Source organism: Aquarana catesbeiana, linkage group LG07 (genome assembly GCF_042186555.1).
Source record: "Aquarana catesbeiana isolate 2022-GZ linkage group LG07, ASM4218655v1, whole genome shotgun sequence".
Classification (NCBI taxonomy): domain Eukaryota; kingdom Metazoa; phylum Chordata; class Amphibia; order Anura; family Ranidae; genus Aquarana; species Aquarana catesbeiana.
This window is the reverse complement of record NC_133330.1, coordinates 241,723,093-241,742,268: the sequence shown is the minus strand read 5'-3', so window position 1 is coordinate 241,742,268 and position 19,176 is coordinate 241,723,093. Positions and strand designations below refer to the sequence as shown.

The window sequence follows — 19,176 nt, the reverse complement described above, 5'->3', positions numbered from 1 at the left end:
CACTGGGGACAGGCTGGGAGATGATGGGAACAGAGTAGGTATGGTGATCACACTGGAAGGCACTGGGAAATGCTTGGGAACAGTGAAGAGTCAGATTATAGGATCGCTAGGAATCAGAGGGTCCCTTGGAGTCTCTCAGTGTAGGGTACTAGAAGTCGTGTGGTCACTTGGAATCTTCTAAGGAAACCAGGGACACTAGGAAGCACTGGAGGTTACTAGGAATCTTTTCCACTAGGAAACACAGGGGAAAACACTAGGAATATTTTCTGCTAGACAGCACTGTGGTACACTAGGAATCCTATCCATTTGGGAACAGGGGGGGACACTGGGAATATTCTCCAATAAAAAGCACTGGGAAACACTAGGTATCTTCCCTGAAATTTAGAAACACTGAGGGACCTGCCACTAGGAACACTAGCTGTTGATCAGGCAATGTCTGAGGCAGCCCAGCTGAAAGGGAGATGGCTTGGCGAGGTAGCGAACTGAATCAACTGTAGGTGGATAACTAGTCTTGAATACAAGTCCTGTAGGATAACAGGTAACAGCAGCACCTTGCAATGTAAAGCTATGGAACTACAGGTACCAGCATGCCTGCTGATCTTTGGAAACAGAGGCTACAAATCAGCAGCACGGATGAGCTTAGGCATGTTCAAATCCTTTTCTGAACCTGCCTGAGCTATCCTGCCAGAAAGGTATCACCGCGCACTGCCAATTATAAGCCTCTGAAGTATTCCCCATTCCGCAGCTACACATATACACGTCCCCTGTATATTGTAAATGTGGCTGCAGGGCAGGGAATGCCTTAGCTGCTTATCAAATTTGGACTAGGATATTTGGACAATGGTCTCAGCCAGCATCTCCACACCACTGTTTACTTTCAGCTGCCGTCTGAGGAATCTCCCAACTGTCAGCTGAATAAAGCTGTGGATAAGTCTATGAAGCCAGCGTCTATCAGCTTCATGGAAACCAGAGCCATGTTACCGTTTCAAACATTGCAACTTTTGTGTGGATGAGGAGATGAACTAACCTTTTCAAGGACATTCATATGTTTTTGAAGAATTTTTTTCATGCGCATGGTGATCATTGTACATGGCCCAGAACTGGCCCTGCTGTTCTCTATTTGTAATAACTGTATGAATCCAGTATCTTCACCCTCTTTTTTTCTCTCTTCCATTAGCAGCAATGACTTATCGTAAAAAGCTCTGAGAAAACAATGCAGCAAACCACTATAATGCCGCGTACACACGAGCGGACTTTCTATCCTACTTGGTCCGGCACACTTTCCGACGGACTTTGTCCGCCAGGTGCGCCGGACTTTAAAACGGACGGACTTGCCCACACACGCCGGGACTTTCCGGCGGGCTAAGTCCGCCCGTCTTTCCGACGGACTTTCGCCGGAGTTCCGGCGGACTTTCAGAATGAACGGACTTGCCCACACACGGACAAGTCCGTTCATTTTGAACGTGACTCAGGTGCGACGGGACTAGAAAAGGATGTCAATCTTGCCGCTTTTATCGGCGAGATTGACACCTTGCTAGCCCCGTCGCGGGGCATACCAGGCCCTTAGGTCTGGTATGGATTATAAAGGGGAACCCCGCTACGCCGAAAAAACGGCGTGGGGTCCCCCTAAAATCCATACCAGACCCCGATCCGAGCACGCAGCCTGGCCGGTCAGGAAAGGGGGTGGGGATGAGCGAGCGCCCCCCCCCCCTCCTGAACCGTACCAGGCCGCATGCCCTCAACATGGGGGGTGGGTGCTTTGGGGGAGGGGGGCGCCCTGCGCCCCCCCCCCCCAAAGCACCTTGTCCCCATGTTGATGAGGACAAGGGCCTCTTCCCGACAACCCTGGCCGTTGGTTGTCGGGGTCTGCGGGCGGGGGCTTATCGGAATCTGGGAGCCCCCTTTAATAAGGGGGCCCCCAGATCCCGGCCCCCCACCCTATGTAAATGAGTATGGGGTACATGGTACCCCTACCCATTTACCTAGGAAAAAAGTGTAAGTAATAAAACACACTACACAGGTTTTTAAAATATTTTATTAAACAGCTCCGGGGGGGGATCTTCCTCCGGCTTCGGGGGTCTTCTTCCGGCTTCGGGGGTCCCTCCGCTTCATCTTCTCCCGGCGTCCGGTTGGTTCTTCTCCGCTCTCCGGCCTCTTCTCCCGGTGTCGCAGGTCTTCGGCCGGCCCCTCCGCTCTCTTCATGTAGCTCTATTGCGAGCGGAGGTCCGGACTTCTGGGCTTCTTGGCTTCTCTTCTCTTCTCTTCCCCCAGATGTTGACACGACGCTCTCTCCGGCTGGACTGGTCTCTGAGGGCTGCGTTGTGACTTATATAGGCGGAGACCCCGCCCCCATATGATGTCACAGTCCTTGGGCATGCTGGGACTGTGACGTTTTAGGGGGCGTGGTCGACCACGCCCCCTAAAACGTCACAGTCCCAGCATGCCCAGGGACTGTGACATCATATGGGGGCGGGGTCTCCGCCTATATAAGTCACAACGCAGCCCTCAGAGACCAGTCCAGCCGGAGAGAGCGTCGTGTCAACATCTGGGGGAAGAGAAGAGAAGAGAAGCCAAGAAGCCAAGAAGCCCAGAAGTCCGGACCTCCGCTCGCAATAGAGCTACATGAAGAGAGCGGAGGGGCCGGCCGAAGACCTGCGACACCGGGAGAAGAGGCCGGAGAGCGGAGAAGAACCAACCGGACGCCGGGAGAAGATGAAGCGGAGGGACCCCCGAAGCCGGAAGAAGACCCCCGAAGCCGGAGGAAGATCCCCCCCCGGAGCTGTTTAATAAAATATTTTAAAAACCTGTGTAGTGTGTTTTATTACTTACACTTTTTTCCTAGGTAAATGGGTAGGGGTACCATGTACCCCATACTCATTTACATAGGGTGGGGGGCCGGGATCTGGGGGCCCCCTTATTAAAGGGGGCTCCCAGATTCCGATAAGCCCCCGCCCGCAGACCCCGACAACCAACGGCCAGGGTTGTCGGGAAGAGGCCCTTGTCCTCATCAACATGGGGACAAGGTGCTTTGGGGGGGGGGGCGCAGGGCGCCCCCCTCCCCCAAAGCACCCACCCCCCATGTTGAGGGCATGCGGCCTGGTACGGTTCAGGAGGGGGGGGGGCGCTCGCTCGTCCCCACCCCCTTTCCTGACCGGCCAGGCTGCGTGCTCGGATCGGGGTCTGGTATGGATTTTAGGGGGACCCCACGCCGTTTTTTCGGCGTAGCGGGGTTCCCCTTTATAATCCATACCAGACCTAAGGGCCTGGTATGCCCCGCGCTCGCCGCAATAGGAAAATGTGTTTTTCCTATTGCAGCGAGCGTGAGATGCAATACCCTGCCCTCGTGTTGTATCTGGTCCGTCGGACCAGCCTACACACGAGCGGGCTTTCCGTCGGACCAGCACACACACGAGCGGACTTTCCGCCCGAAACTGAGTCCGGCGGAAAGATTTAGAACTTTCTTCAAATCTAGGTCCGGCGGGCTTTTGGGAAAAAGTCCGCCGGAAAAGTCCGCCGGTGCCTACACACGGGCGGATTGTCCGGCACACTCTGGTCCGCCGGACCAAGTATGCCGGAAAGTCCGACCGTGTGTACGCGGCATAAGACAAAACCAGGAAGTAGATGCAGGAGGACTATGACTATTGATTTCACTATAGATGGTGCTGCTATAAGTTGGCCAAAGAAAAAATTACTGAGGTTTGCAACTGTCTGAAAAAAACGCACAAAAAACAAGTGTTTTTGCTCGTAAAAATGCTAAATGCTTTAAAAAGCCTGAAAAATGCCTAAAACCGCACATGTGTAGGTGTGAATGGAGCCTAAAACTCAACTCCATACAGCCTGTCTTGTCATGTGAAATTGAGGTTAGAGTTCCACAAGCTGGCTAGGAAAATTTTGCTGACTAAAAAAAGTTTTCAAAAATTGTATTTCTGAATACTAAATATAATAAAAGAAAAAAAAATCAGTATTGCAAACAGTGAACACAACATTCACCAAAAATTTACAGCAGGTGAATCAATCACAGTAATTTAAAACCCATGCACCAGGAAGATACACCTGCAGTGAATGTTTGATGAATGCCACATTGATGCTAGATTCACACTTGTGCGATGCGGGAACCAGTGCAATTACAGCACCGGTTCCCGCATCGCATCTCCCTCACAGGCAGTTCACACTGCCCTCTGCGAACCGCTGCGGGTGTCAATGCATTGTTAATGACACCCCCAGATCGGTTAACAGATTGCAGTGCGAACTGTGAACTCGCACAGGAAATCGGATTGCATAGATGAGAACACCTATGTGATCCGATTCCAGCGAGGGGGAAAAAAGTCCCTGCACCTTTTTTTGTGGGAATACAACACGAGTTCAGCCATACAACTGTATAGCTGAACTCACATTGCACAGACATGGCATGTGATTGGCCCCGCAGTGCGGGTGCGAATCACATGCGATGTCTGTGTTCACACAAATGTGAACCTAGGCTTACTGCTTTATAAATATATCCCACATGTTTTCTTTATTAGTCAAGCCTGGGGTAAAGGCTGTATATTGAACTGTACACAAATAGAAAAAGGATACGAATTTCAGAGACTGGTCTCAAGATTCCACATTGTGTCTCAGCTGAATTGAACATTAAAAAGAATTTGTATTAATACTGTTACATATAAAGTAACACAAAGAAAACATTTGCACACCAACATCAAACACAGATTGCTTCATTAATGTCTAAGTTCAACTAATAAAGAAAAAAGCTTATGCAGTCCAGGGGCCCCATGGGGTAATAAACTGTGCAGCTTTAAAAATTTTGATTCATTTAAATGCATGTCTGTAGGTTATTTTGCCCAACTCCCATCGCTATCTGTGCCCCATCCTGTTCTATTAGGACACTGTAGCCATTGAAAGCGCACCCCAACATCACTGGAGAGAGTGTTCCTCCTTCCCACACATGTGCACTCTTCTGCCACAGCATCACTATGTCTTGCCTAAAAATAATCTAGAAACCTATAAATCCAACATATAGAAAATTCAGAAAACAGGCAACAGAAAAAGATGCTTGTATTTGAAATGCTGCTTACTGCCCATGCAAATGGTGACCTCAAAAAGAGCATTACTGCTAGTGGTGATGCAATATAAATTGAACATTATACTACAAACCAAGTAAAAGTTCAAGTTCATATAAAGTTATTTGTAAAATTACAAAATGTTTTGTACAGACACAATTATATCCAGAACTGCTGTTAGAAACCACGGGGCCTCATACAGCCTTCCTGACAGGGCCCCCCCTGGCCGAAAGTGACTGACGACATAGATTTATCTGTTCCTTTCTCTGCAACCTCAGCTGCACAGATAAATGAATAGGAAGTGTTCTGAGGCTTCCTGCTCATTCACAAACAGGAGCATAGCAAATAGTTCACACTAGGAGTGATCATTACCGATTGTTCACTGTGTTCATTCAGGAAAGGAGGGGGCCAGAAAATTACATATTTACCGGCCCCTTTCTCTGCTCTTCATCCTGAAACATCCATCTGTGTGCCTGTAGTAGCTGCCGGCAGGAGAGGAGGGAAGCCAGCAGCGATGTGATAGAAAGGTGCCCACAGGGGGGGCCGGACAGCAAATGGAAGCGGTGCATGTATCAGAACCAATACCCCTGCAGTACAGCCAGACTCCCTCAGCAGGTGCCGGGCCCCCCTTTTAAACTGATGGGGCCTGGGCCCAGTACAGGAGGGCTGGCTGTACTGCCTTATTAGTGGCCCTAAATATAGCTGTTGTTAGCATGTATCATTGTGTCCCCATATCAGAGTCAACGTGGGCGGCACAGTGGTGTAGTGGGTAACACTCTTGCCTAGCAGTAAAAAGGGTCGCTGGTTCGAATCCCAACCACGACACTACCTGCCTGGAGTTTGCATGTTCTCCCTGTGCCTGCGTGGGTTTCCTCCGGGTACTCCGGTTTCCTCCCACACTCCAAAGACATGCTGGTAGGTTAATTGGATCCTGTGTAAATTGGCCCTAGTATATGAATGTGAGTTAGGGACCTTAGATTGTAAGCTCCTTGAGTGTAGGGACTGATGTGAATGTACAATGTATATGTAAAGCGCTGCGTAAATTGACGGCGCTATATAAGTACCTGAAATAATAATAATAATAACTTTGCAATGTTAAATGTGCATTGCAGACTTGAAAGTCATGTCTCAAATATGATTGGTTGTTAATAGAGACCCAGACAGTCTTACTTCAGAAACCCTAGTAGTGTGTCTAGGTGCTGGCAAGGTTTTAACGGATTTTAATATATTAATCTAATCATGTATTTTACATACAGTGTAGAAGGGAAAATTAATTACAAGGCCCAAATTTAATGTAATCTAACCTTAATAATGCTTTGTATAGTCTAACTGTCAAGTTTAGAATCAGCATTTAGAAAATTGTCTCACCTTTCTGATTTCACCTTATCAATTCTAATGCCCATATCTTCAATGCTTGGCTCAATTACCAATAATCCAATGCAATCCAGTGATCAGAAATGTGAATAAAATGTAACTGAATAAGTTATTGAATCAATATGAGGTGAGTATATTGATTACCAATAATTAGTATTACCAAGTTCAAAAAGTGCTTGCGAGTAAATTATAAAATCAAATATTAAATAAATATACATTCAGTGATCTAACACAGAAATAATCAAATCCATAATTAAACCAGGGGAACAATTATTTTATTTAAAAAACGTAAATTAATAATATTATCGCAACCAGCAGGTTGCGAGAAAGAGTAAATTATAAGTATCACAAACAGCAAATTGCCGCTATAAAAAGTGAAATTCACATTACCTGTAAGATATCAGAGAAGACACACTTAAAAATAAATGTACCTTCAGGGGGGTAGCTCCAGATGTTCAAAAGGCACAGAAAACTTATTAGAATTTTATGGCTTTTAAATAAAATAATTGTTCCCCTGATCACTTCCCTTTGAAGTCGTACACATTGGTTTCGATTCATTTATGTGCGCCCTCCGTATTTTTTCTTTTTTGTCACATATGTTTTTGACTGGATTTTTATGTTGACTTTCCGTTGCGTGGTATTCACCAGATCGAGGCTTGGTGTTCTCCAGCATTTCCTTATTTGTTCTGAGTGCTGAATGGCGCCCAGACGAAAACGAGGTCTGGCTCCCGTTCAGCGCTATATAGGTGATGGTTCAGTGCGTCGCCCGTGCCCGTTTGAAGACGTCATTTATGACGAAACATGTAGGGCGTGGCTACGCACTGTACGCCATCACGTTGTTCGCCCCATGTTGTTGTACATGCATGTTCGCTTTTGTATGCTGGCTTTTTTAACATTTTTACCCACACTGTATGGCGGAGATGTGCTCTCTGCTTTCATGTAGCAATAAACTATTTAATTTTACTACACTACTGGAGCCTGTTTCTTGCCCCCCTTTGCACTCACGGCTCTTGCGAGTGCCTCCTTCTAGGCTGACACGCTGGAACTGCCTCCTGTTGGAATGCGGCACACATGGGTGGATCCAGGCGCTGCCATCCATCTGTCCCTGCAGAGGGCTGTATCTGCATGTGCATAAGGCCTTGCTATTAAGGAGGTCCACCGTGTCTGGTAAGGGTCCATCGGTATTGTCCCCTGGATTCACCAGTTGCTGGGATTTCTCTTCACACTTCCTCCTTCCTTTTCCACTCATATGGGCTGTGTCTGACGAACTGTGGATATGTGACCCCCCCCATGTGTTTGGTGTACCTTCATTGAACTCTCTATGAATGGACTGAACTTATCTCTACTACTACTACTTTTTAATACACTAGCTATCCATGAACTTTGGAATTTTTCTATTAGCAATTATGGATTTGATTATTTCTGTGTTAGATCACTGAATGTATATTTATTTAATATTTGATTTTATAATTTACTCGCAAGCACTTTTTGAACTTGGTATTACTAATTATTGGTAATCAATATACTCACCTCATATTGATTCAATAACTTATTCAGTTACATTTTATTCACATTTCTGATCACTGGATTGCAATCGCACTTAGTATATTCTTCTTAGTATATTACACCGATATTAGTGTTTTTTTGTTGCAGCTGTAATTTAAGGTGTTTTATAGCTTTTTAGCGCATTTTTTTCTTTCTTCTTTATATAATAACCTACAGTTAACATAACTGTGAGGGTATATCGGGTAAATGAAAGTAGCATACCACAAGACCTACTTGAGATGTACATTTTAAGGTGAAAATACCAAATCATAAAAAAACAATCTTTACCTTTTCCCGTAGGCAGTGTTATAGATGTAGGGAAAGAAAATGTTTCTTCATCCAAACCACCACTGGCTCCACAGATGTATTCCTCCTCACTGCTGACATGTGGATTTTGATGGAAGGGTTCAATTAATTTATTTTTTGGGGATTTCTCAATGTTCTTTGAGCTATTGTCTGTTGACATTTGTTCTTTAAATGTCCTAAACAAGCTGCACAAATAAAACAAATGCAGATTTGTGAGGTAACTGAAGATATGGCCCACATTTAACTAATGCAGGCCAGACATGGACAGGTGATACACTGAGAACATTGCAGCTGGGACCAATTTTATCTTACTGACATGGTATTAGAAGAACATGACACACCTTTGTGAATAGCCTCAATCCCTTTTATACATGAAGGGGCAAAACATTTGCCACTTGCTCAATCTAAAGTCTGGTACACACTAGCAGTTTTTATTCATTAAACCCAATGGCTGAATGAAAAAAAAAAAAACTGAAGAGCTCAGGAGGAGCCACGGTAATAACAATCTGATGATAGCAGGGACGGCCCCCCACCAGAACACACCAGTTGGGTGAAGAGTGGCAGACCTTTCTCAGTCATGCCTCTTTTACAGAAGCCTTTTGAAGGCCGGCCTTTGTCGGACCAGTTGCCGTACACACGGGCCGGAACGTCGTCCACTTTCTTTTGAACTGGCCAATGCCACCTGATCTTCGGCCTGTGTGTACGGCTCTTTAACCACTTCAGCCCCGAAAAGGTTTACCCCCTTCATGACCAGGCCATTTATTGCAATACGGCACTGCGTTACTTTAACTGACAATTGTGCAGTCGTGCGACGCTGTACACAAATAAAATTGATGTTCCCCCCCCCCCCCCACAAATAGAGCTTTCTTTTGGTGGTATTTGATCACAATCACAATCAAATTTCTTCATCAGTTTAGGCCAATATGTATTCTGCTACATAATTTTAGTAAAAAAAAAAAAAATCCCAAAAAGGTATATATTGATTGGTTTGCGCAAAAGTTATAGCGTCTACAAACTAGGGGATATTTTAATGGAATTTTATTATTTTTTTTTCTAGTATTGGTGGCAATCAGCGATTTTTAGCGGGACTGCGACATTGCAGCGGACAAATCGGACACCTAACTGACACTTTTTGGAGATCAGGGACACTAATACAGTGATCAGTGCTAAATAATATAAATATTATTTATATTAATAATATACACACGGGCCTGAATGTCGGCCGTTTTCTATTGAACTGACCAATGCCACCTGATCTTCGGCCTGTGTGTACGGCTCTTTAACCACTTCAGCCCCGAAAGGTTTACCCCCTTCATGAACAGGCCATTTTTTGCAATACGGCACTGCGTTACTTTAACTGACAATTGTGCAGTCGTGCGACGCTGTACACAAATAAAATTGATGTCCTTTTTTTTAGTCCCCACAAATAGAGCTTTCTTTTGGTGGTATTTGATCACCTCTGCAGTTTTTATTTTTTGCGCTATAAACAAAAAAACAAAAGTTTTGAAAAAACCCAATATTTTTGACTTTATGCTATAAAACACATCCAATAGAAAAAAAAAATGTAAAAAGGTGTATATTGATTGGATTGCGCAAAAGTTATAGCGTCTACAAACTAGGGGAAATTTTAATGGAAATTTTAATTTTTTTTCTAGTATTGGTGGTAATCAGCGATTTTTAGCGGGACTGCGACATTGCAGTGGACAAATCGGACACCTAACTGACACTCTTTGGAAACCAGTGACACTAATACAGTGATCAGTGCTAAATAATATAAATATTATTTATATTAATATAAATAATGTAACTGTACTAATGACACTGGCATGGAAGGGGTTAACATCAGGGGCGATCAAAGGGTTAAGTGTGCTTTCTAACTGTGGGGGGAATGCTGTGACTGGGGGAACACAGATATCCATGTTTCTGCTTAGCATAAACACAAGGTTTCCATCTTCCTTCCTCACAGAAAGGAGTCTGCCTTGTTTACATAGGCAGACTGCCATTCTGTCTCTCCTGTGAACGATTGCGGGGTGCAGTCAGTCATTGGACCGGCTGATTGACTCTCACTGTGTCCAATTACAGCGGGAGCGGGTTGCCGGCGGCGCGTGCCCCAGACCCACTGCACAAAGTCATGTACCTGTACCTGCCGCAGTATATCTGCATGGGGCGGTCCTTAAGTGGTCAAGCAGTTTTTATTGGTGCATTGTTTTTACAGTTGCATAAAAAACGTTTGCAAACATTTAAGGAAAATCCAAACCCAAGAACTAAAAATGAATATAATGCAGCAGTCCTTGGATGTGATGGCTGCATTAGTTTTTTTTTTTCCAGGCTAAATGCATTTTTTGCAAGTACAGAAAATCCCAGTTGATCCTAGTAGAAATTCTTTATGCTTGTAAATTCCTGTGTACCGAACTGAAATCTCAATGTTATTCAACTTTCCAAGCTAGCTGTCTTTTGTGAACTATGCAACCCCTCCTGTGGATACAAAGAGGATGAGGAAAGGGGTAGGTATTTATAACCAAAATCAGAAGAGCAGCCTTGGATGACAACAATAGCATGGGTGAACATTGTCACCTTAGGGCAAAAATGTGATACTGACAGGATCACCAGGTGAAAATAAAGGAAAATAAACGTAAAAAGGAAATTAATACAGCCACTAAATCTAAGTACTAGTAAGCTGATATATATTCATGAAAAAGAGATTTTTATTTGAAAAAGATTAGGGCATCGACCAGGTATGTTTTCTAATGCAAACATTTTATTAGTACAAAAATATTGCATTAAAAAGACTGAATTATTCAAGAAACCCATGAAACTTTATTTTACTATAAAATCAATTAAAATATAAAACATTCCTGTGTCCACTGAAACTGGCCACTCAAAATCTAAATTATTCCCATTTCGAGCAGACCTTGTTTTGATATACCATTATAAAGTAGAAATAAGTTCAGTCCATGTATATACGTATCTGCCCATAAAAGGCATCAGGTATAAATGCGAGAGCAAACATCAATGGTATTCAAAAGAACAAAGCCCCAAACTGCTGTTGTTTTGTAGCTTCTGGTCTATATGCAAATATTAAACATTCCATAACAGTACAAAATTCAAGAAGAAAGATTTTTCCTAACTCCATGGTAGCATATAAATGGGTAGACTCCGCCATCACTCCTACCCCATAGGACCCCTGTCCTATAAATTGAGACTGATCCAGTCCACATGTTTCTTTCCTGGCCCACCTCAGGTCGGCACAACACATGTTAACCCCTCCTCTGGAACCCACAGGGCCACCTCTTCCTAGCTCGATAAAAGACAGCCCTTCCCCAACTGAAGTTTTCTTCTTCTTCTTGCGGTCATGTTCCAGGCCACCGGTCGATTGCAGTTTGAAAAGCACTTTGGTTGCTGCAAGTATACCCCATGCCACACTTACCCCTCCAGGTTCAGCAACTACTGGTGTTGGAAGACCCAGATTGTTGGAAGTAAACCTACCTGAAACGGGGTGCTCTGGGTACAGAGGCATCGGCAATGATGCTTAATCAGCATTGGTGATGTAACAGGTATGATATCTGTGATCTCTGCAATGTCGTCATTTGCCTCTCCCTGTCTTGTATAGGCAGCGCCACTCTCTTGGCTTTATTTTCAGTGGCTGTGGATAAGGTCACAGAGGGCAGGGAGGTGGGACGATGTGGGATAGTGACTGCCAGTCACCAAACAACAGTGTAAACAACCTTAGAAGTCGACAGAGGAACTGGATTCTCTCCCTCTCGCTCTGCAGTCCTGACAGGTTTTCTCTTGTGAGATAAAGGTAGGTTGCTGTAGCCCCCTGCTGTGCTGTGTGCTCCTGGAGGTTTGACATTCTGACTGGTTTTGTGTCTCCTGTCTGCCACTGGAAGTGCTGTCTGGCCTCACCTGCTGCTGCTTCTGAATTAAGTGAATGAAAGCAGATGGGTCTTAAAGGGACAGTGTACCTGATTTAGGTGAGAGATTAATATGATTTTCTCCATATTATGTTGCACAGATATGAGAGCTTGCCATACCTGTCAATGGCAAGGAAGACTAGGGAAAGGTAGGAGGGGGCAACGTGGGACATGTTTTTAAAAGAGGGCTCAAGGACTGCAAATTATGGTGTTTTGCATTATTTTAGGAACAGCTGCCCTAAATGCAAACACTACAAGACCTGCCATCCGTAATCTTCTCCTGACAAGAACGATCTGCATTACTGAGATCCCCTTACCTGGCTGCAATAAACTTGTGGCTGGCCACCTATTGCTCCTCAAATGCAGACCCCACTTTTTGGACCCCTAAGTAAGACTCTTTGCATGGGTGGTGTGGCTAACATTTAGGATTGTTGCCTTGCTAAATGCAAGTCTTTTCTCAAGAGTGACATAATGGTTGGGCAGCTTTCTAGCATGTAGATGCTGCCTGATTTTAATGCCTTTTATTGCCCTTGAGCATATAGGCTCTGCATTTGATTTTCCCTAACTGATCCTTCTCTGGATTTATGAAGCCACTTATGACAGATAGAACACTTTCCAAGTTCCTCAGCAGCTTGGGGTGGAATGAATACACCTGCCTGCATGCATTGCCAAGGATTTAGAAGTTTTAGGAGGACTCCGTATTCCATGTCCCTATTAGATAATGAGTGGTCTGTACATCCAGGCTCCCTAAAATATACATCTTACAACTGCAAACTGGAGAGTTTTTCATAAGGGACCTAGGCCAGCAAGTCCTGGAAGTGGGTGTTCTGATAGACAAGATCAGGAGAGATTTCCTAAGGCGTATGCTTCCCCTCCAATCCTCACCAGATTTAGATTCTTAAGACTAACCATTGCAGTGATTCCCTATAGGCCAAACAGGCATTGATTCCCTCTTCAGTTCCAAACTCAGTTCTGGGGACACAACTCCTTAATCTCTTAGATGAGATATTCTGTTGCAGTGTACAATACTCCACCGTTCACGGTTTAGCCTGCAGTTTCCAGCTTGTGAAATTCTTACCTCCTGGCTGCAGTAGTTCTGCTGGATCTGTAGTTCTTCTCACATACTGTATGCTGCTGGCTTCTGTGGTAATCTTTGGACATCTCTTGCTCTACTGTGGATTTATATCCCTTTCACTTCTATCACAGCCTGGTCTGCCTCCCAGTCAGTTTCTCTCTAATATATAGACATGCTTAGTGCAGCTCGCGTTGCCTGAGCAACTGCCGAGTTTCTTTGAGCTCCCGCTTTCCCACGTGTTACTTGTATTCTGTCTGATTTCCCATTTACCGACTCAGCTTTGTCTACAGTGTTTGCCTGCCTGATGCCTGCCCTGACCTCAGGCTTGTTTCCCTGTTCCTCTTCTGTCTCCTGTCATATGTACTCTGCACATGCAAGTGGTCTCCCCATCTTCAGCTGGACATACCTGGAGGCTGCAACCTGGTCCAGTCTGCTGAAGAAGCAGACTGGGGCTTAGACTCTGTGTCCTGGGGAATACCCCCAAGATAGCCTTCTACAAGGGCTCACTACCAGAGGAACCTGACACCAACCTTATGTGTCTCTCCTCCAGGTATTGCCCAGTTTTCTATACTGATATCTATGCTCCAAAAATGTGCACTAATATAGTTTACAGCAGGATTTAAGTAAAGTGTATCCAGTTACAGCTGCTTCCAATTTCCCTTGTTTAAATCCCCAGGTCCACTATATACAGGACTTTTACAGACCAGCCTGAATATTAGGATGATCTTCCACACTCCTAGAGTGCAGATCTTGGCACTCCGTGCCTTCTCCAATGTCTTGTGGGAGAAATACCCCTTTCTCATTCTATTCCCTAATGGGGGACTGCATCTTAGACACCACAGAGAGCCAAGACTCTTTCTCTAGACTTCTTGTCAGCTCCAGATGGGATCACTTTCAGTTCAGTTAAAATAACAGTGATCCATGAAGACAAAATCTCTAAAGGTTATTACCTCCAGCCAGTAAGTTTGCACAGATCAGGACCTTAGGCTATGAGTGACTCTTTTTGGTGTTCTACCCATTGCATGTGCCTCATTCAAAGTACTAGCATTTCTCCTTCCAATATTCTGTCCAGTTTAGATTGTGTTTATACACCTTTGTTGGGATGCAGTGGCTTTATCGTCAAATGAGAAAGAAAATAAAATTGTTCTCCCTACATGCAGGACTACTTAGGATGACCAGTTCAAATTTTCTGGATGTCAGGATACTACTAGCTTCCTCACAAGCTTTAGCTTCATTAGAGATTTAGACCATCTCTTTCCTTTTTCTTGTAAAATCGAAGGTAAGGAAACATGATCAAGATTCATCGCTGGATATAGGGCTAAAAGCTCCTACAGAAGCGATCACAATATGCTCAATCAAGTATGTGGACTTTGTGGGCTCCCTGTCACAGGAAGTAGCTTTAGGGTAAAGGCATGGTCCTTTACTAATACCTTTATGGCTTACTGTGGTGTGAAGCTAGCACCTCTATCCTGTTAATTTTGTAGTTAAAGTTTCTTTTAGTTAGAGAGGTAAAACCTTACTTTTTCTGCATCCCACCTTTGCTTGTGGCTGGTTATTTCCCATTTGTATGCTGCCATACAATGGCGTCCCTAGGGGGGGGGCCAGAGGGGGCCCTGACTCCCCCAACATTATGCTGTGCCCCACCAATCCCCCCCCCCCCCCCAAAAAAAATTTTTTTTTTTTTTTTTTTACAAAAAATCAATGTCTAAGAGGGAGAGAGTCCCTAGTCAGCTCCTGCGGGTGATTCCCCCCCCTCCCTCTGCTTGCTGACACTGCATAATGTGAGCGCTCACACAACCACGGCCACCCGATCTGCTCCTTCCCCTGCATCCTCATTGGCAGGGAGAAGAGTGAGTTGCAGGAAGGACTCCACCAGGACTCTCAGTTACTGAAAAAACAGACTGATTTCTCCCATCCTTAGGACAGGAGAACCAGCCTGTAAATTCCAAGAGATGCCAGACCAGAGCAGTCAATAGCAGGGGCAGAACAGCAAGAGGAGGCTGGGGAACCCCACAGTGGCAGAACACCAGGCCCGGAGGCAAGGCAACCTTTGCAACCCTGAAAGTTCTCCCACTGCTTTGGATCCTTATATTTTCTTGGTATGTTGGTGACATATATATCTTGTTTTCTGCCACCCTGGGGGACCCCAATACAGTAGGAAGGGAGCTCACTGCAGAACATGTGAAAGGGCCGTTGTGGGGTCGCAGTAAAGGGCCCCAGTATATAGTTATATATATCTATATATATATATATATATATATATATATATATATATACATACAGTCAGGTCCATAAATATTGGGACATCAACACAATTCTAATCTTTTTGGCTCTATACACCACCACAATGAATTTGAAATGAAACAAACAAGATGTGCTTTAACTGCAGACTTTCAGCTTTAATTTGGGGGTATTTACATACAAATCAGGTGAATGGTGTGCGAATTACAACAGTTTGTATATGTGCCTCCCACTTTTTAAGGGACCAAAAATAATGGGACAGCTTAACAATCATCCATCAAACTTTCACTTTTTAATACTTGGTTGCAAATCCTTTGCAGTCAATTACAGCCTGAAGTCTGGAACGCATAGACATCACCAGACCATTATTTTCATCCCTGGTGATGCTCTGCCAGGCCTCTACTGCAACTGTCTTCAGTTCCTGCTTGTTCTTGGCGCATTTTGCCTTCAGTTTTGTCTTCAGCAAGTGAAATGCATGCTCAATCGAATTCAGGTCAGGTTATTGACTTGGCCATTGCATAACATTCCACTTCCTTCCCTTAAAAAACTCTTTGGTTGCTTTCGCTGTATGCTTCGGGTCATTGTCCATCTGCACTGTGAAGCGCCGTCCAATGAGTTCTGAAGCATTTTGCTGAGTACGAGCAGATAATATTGCCCGAAACACTTCAGAATTCATCCTGCTGCTTTTGTCAGCAGTCACATCATCAATAAATACAAGAGAACCAGTTCCATTGGCAGCCATACATGCCCACGCCATGACACTACCACCACCATGCTTCACTGATGAGGTGGTATGCTTTGGATCATGAGCAGTTCCTTTCCTTCTCCATACTCTTCTCTTCCCATCACTCTGGTACAAGTTGATCTTGGTCTCATCTGTCCATAGGATGTTGTTTCAGAACTGTGAAGGCTTTTTTAGATGTTGTTTGGCAAACTCTAATCTGGCCTTCCTGTTTTTGAGGCTCACCAATGGTTTACATCTTGTGGTGAACCCTCTGTATTCACTCTGGTGAAGTCTTCTCTTGATTGTTGACTTTGACACACATACACCTACCTCCTGGAGAGTGTTCTTGATCTGGCCAACTGTTGTGAAGGGTGTTTTCTTCACCAGGGAAATAGTTTTTTGGTCATCCACCACAGTTGTTTTCCGTGGTCTTCCCGGGTCTTTTGGTGTTGCTGAGCTCACCGGTGCATTCTTTCTTTTTAAGGTTGTTCCAAACAGTTGATTTGGCCACACCTAATGTTTTTGCGATCTCTCTGATGGGTTTGTTTTGTTTTTTCAGCCTAATGATGGCTTGCTTCACTGATAGTGACAGCTCTTTGGATCTCATATTGAGAGTTGACAGCAACAGATTCCAAATGCAAATAGCACACTTGAAATGAACTCTGGACCTTTTATCTACTCCTTGTAAATGGGATAATGAGGGAATAACACACACACCTGGTCATGGAATAGGTGAGCAGCCAATTGTCCCATTACTTTTGGTCCCTTAAAAAATGGGAGGCACATATACAAATTGTTGTAATTCCTACACTGTTCACCTGATTTGGATGTAAATACCCTCAAATTAAAGCTGAAAGTCTGCAGTTAAAGCACATCTTGTTCGTTTCATTACAAATCCATTGTGGTGGTGTATAGAGCCAAAAAGATTAGAATTGTGTCGATGTCCCAATATTTATGGACCTGACTGTATATACACCCTGTTTCCCCGAAAATAAGACCTAGCATGATTGTCAGTGATGGCTGCAATATAAGCCCTACCCCCCAAATAAGCCCTACCCTGTTTCCCCGAAAATAAGCCCTACCCTGAAAATAAGACCTACGAGGACTTTAACTAGGGCTTATTTGGGGGGTAGGGCTTATATTGCAGCCATCACCGACAATCACGCTAGGTCTTATTTTTGGGGAAATAGGGTATATATATATATATATATATATATATATGCGCATTTTATAGTTGTTGCCCCCCTACTTTTGTCCCGTGCCCCCCCTAAATATGAAAGCTGGAGATGCCACTGCTGCCATAGAGTTAGTCAGAAGAATGGAAAATTGTTATCAAATCCTTGCTGGTTTTTCCTTTCCTGGGCAACTCCATGGCAGCGTGGGATCCCTCTCAGTTGTTCAGTAGGTTAGTTACGGAACATGCTTATATAAGGGGACTCTGATATAAAGAGAGGGCCTCTGGGGGGTTGTCAATATAACCACTTGCCTATTGGGCATTTTCACCCCCTTCTTGCCCAGGCAAATTTTCATCTTGCAGCGCTGTCACACTTTCAATGACAATTGCGCAGTCATGCAACACTGTACCCATATGACATTTTTTAATTTTTTTTTGTCACACAAATAGAGCTTTCTTTTGGTGGTATTTAATCACTACTATTTTTTTATTTTTTGCTGAATGAAAAAAGTTTCTGTCATAAAATGTAATTTTTCTCCTTTACAGATGGATGCTGATGAGGCTGCACTGATAGGCACTGATAGGCAGCACTGATGAGGTGGCACTTATGGGCTGCACTAATAGGTGGCAATGATGGGCACAGATAGGCGCAACTGATGGGCTGCACTGATGAGCACAGATAGGTGACACTGATGGGCACAGATAGGTGACACTGATGGGCACAGATAGGCGGCAATGATGGGCACAGATGGGTTGCACTGATAAACGACAATGATGGGCACAGATAGGCTGCACTGATAGGCGGCAATAATGGGCACAGATAGGCTGCAATGATGGGTACAGGTAGGCGGCACTGATGGGTGGCACTGATTGGCGGCAATGATGGGCACAGATAGGCAGTACTGATAAGGAAGGGGGCATTGATATAAGGAGGCTGTGAGCTAATGGGGGTCTCTAAGGGGGGTGCTGCTAATATAATGGTTGGTCACCAAACATTAGATCAGCAGTCAGTACCCCCATTTAGAGACCCCCATTAGCTTACAGCCTCCTTATATCAGTGCCCCCCCCCCTTAGAGACCCCCCTCCCCTATATCAGCGCCCCCTGCCCTCTTTAAGACATCCATTTATGCCTTAACAGCGGGACCCGGGAGCTGCTGCAAGGAGGGAAGTGTGAGAACCGAGCTGGGGGGCAGAGCTGGAGCCGCTCTAGGGCAGTGTGAACAGCAGAACACAGGACATAAGGAAGGAGGATCTGCCAGCCCAGTGTTACTCACATGCACACTGTTCCGGGTGTTCCCTCGCAGCGCTGTCAGCACTTTCTTCTCCTCTTCCATTCCGCCTCCTGGCCTCTGAATGATGTCACGACAGGGCCAGGACTAGAAGGCATCTGTCAGGTGGAGCTCGGGAAGAGAATGTTGTAGACTTTGTGCTGGGTGCAGGAGGAGTGCACTCTGCATACCGCTGCAGCTCTGCAATTACTGTGAAAACGACTTTAGCAACCTGTCTGCATTGTGAACAATGAGACACTTCACCTGCTCCTCCCCTCCCAGTAAGTTGCTGTGCCCAGGGCTCCTCTCCCTTTCCGGCGTCCCTTGTCCCAGCCCTGTGTCCGGGTTTCAGGTGGCATGAAACCCGGGTACAAGTGTCTAACTCCAGACTGTCCGAGTCAATACTGGACAGGTGGCAACCCTTGTAGAAGCAAGCGCAGAGTCTACCCATTTGTATGCTGCCATGGAGTTAATCAGGAAAGGAAAATTACAAGAAGA

At 44.9% G+C, this 19,176-nt stretch overlaps 1 protein-coding gene across 1 annotated transcript in view; it reads right to left on the bottom strand.

Moving 5' to 3' along the window:
• The window catches only part of HFM1 (helicase for meiosis 1), a 441,821-nt gene that overhangs the window by 303,867 nt on the left and 118,778 nt on the right, over nucleotides 1-19,176 (bottom strand). Inside the window, exons 3-4 of the mRNA XM_073592028.1 lie at nucleotides 8,265-8,467; nucleotides 4,576-4,617 (exon numbers count right to left, since the gene is read on the bottom strand). Of these exons, the coding sequence (XP_073448129.1) occupies nucleotides 4,576-4,617; nucleotides 8,265-8,467 (245 nt within the window). The remainder of the gene's footprint in view (nucleotides 1-4,575; nucleotides 4,618-8,264; nucleotides 8,468-19,176) is intronic.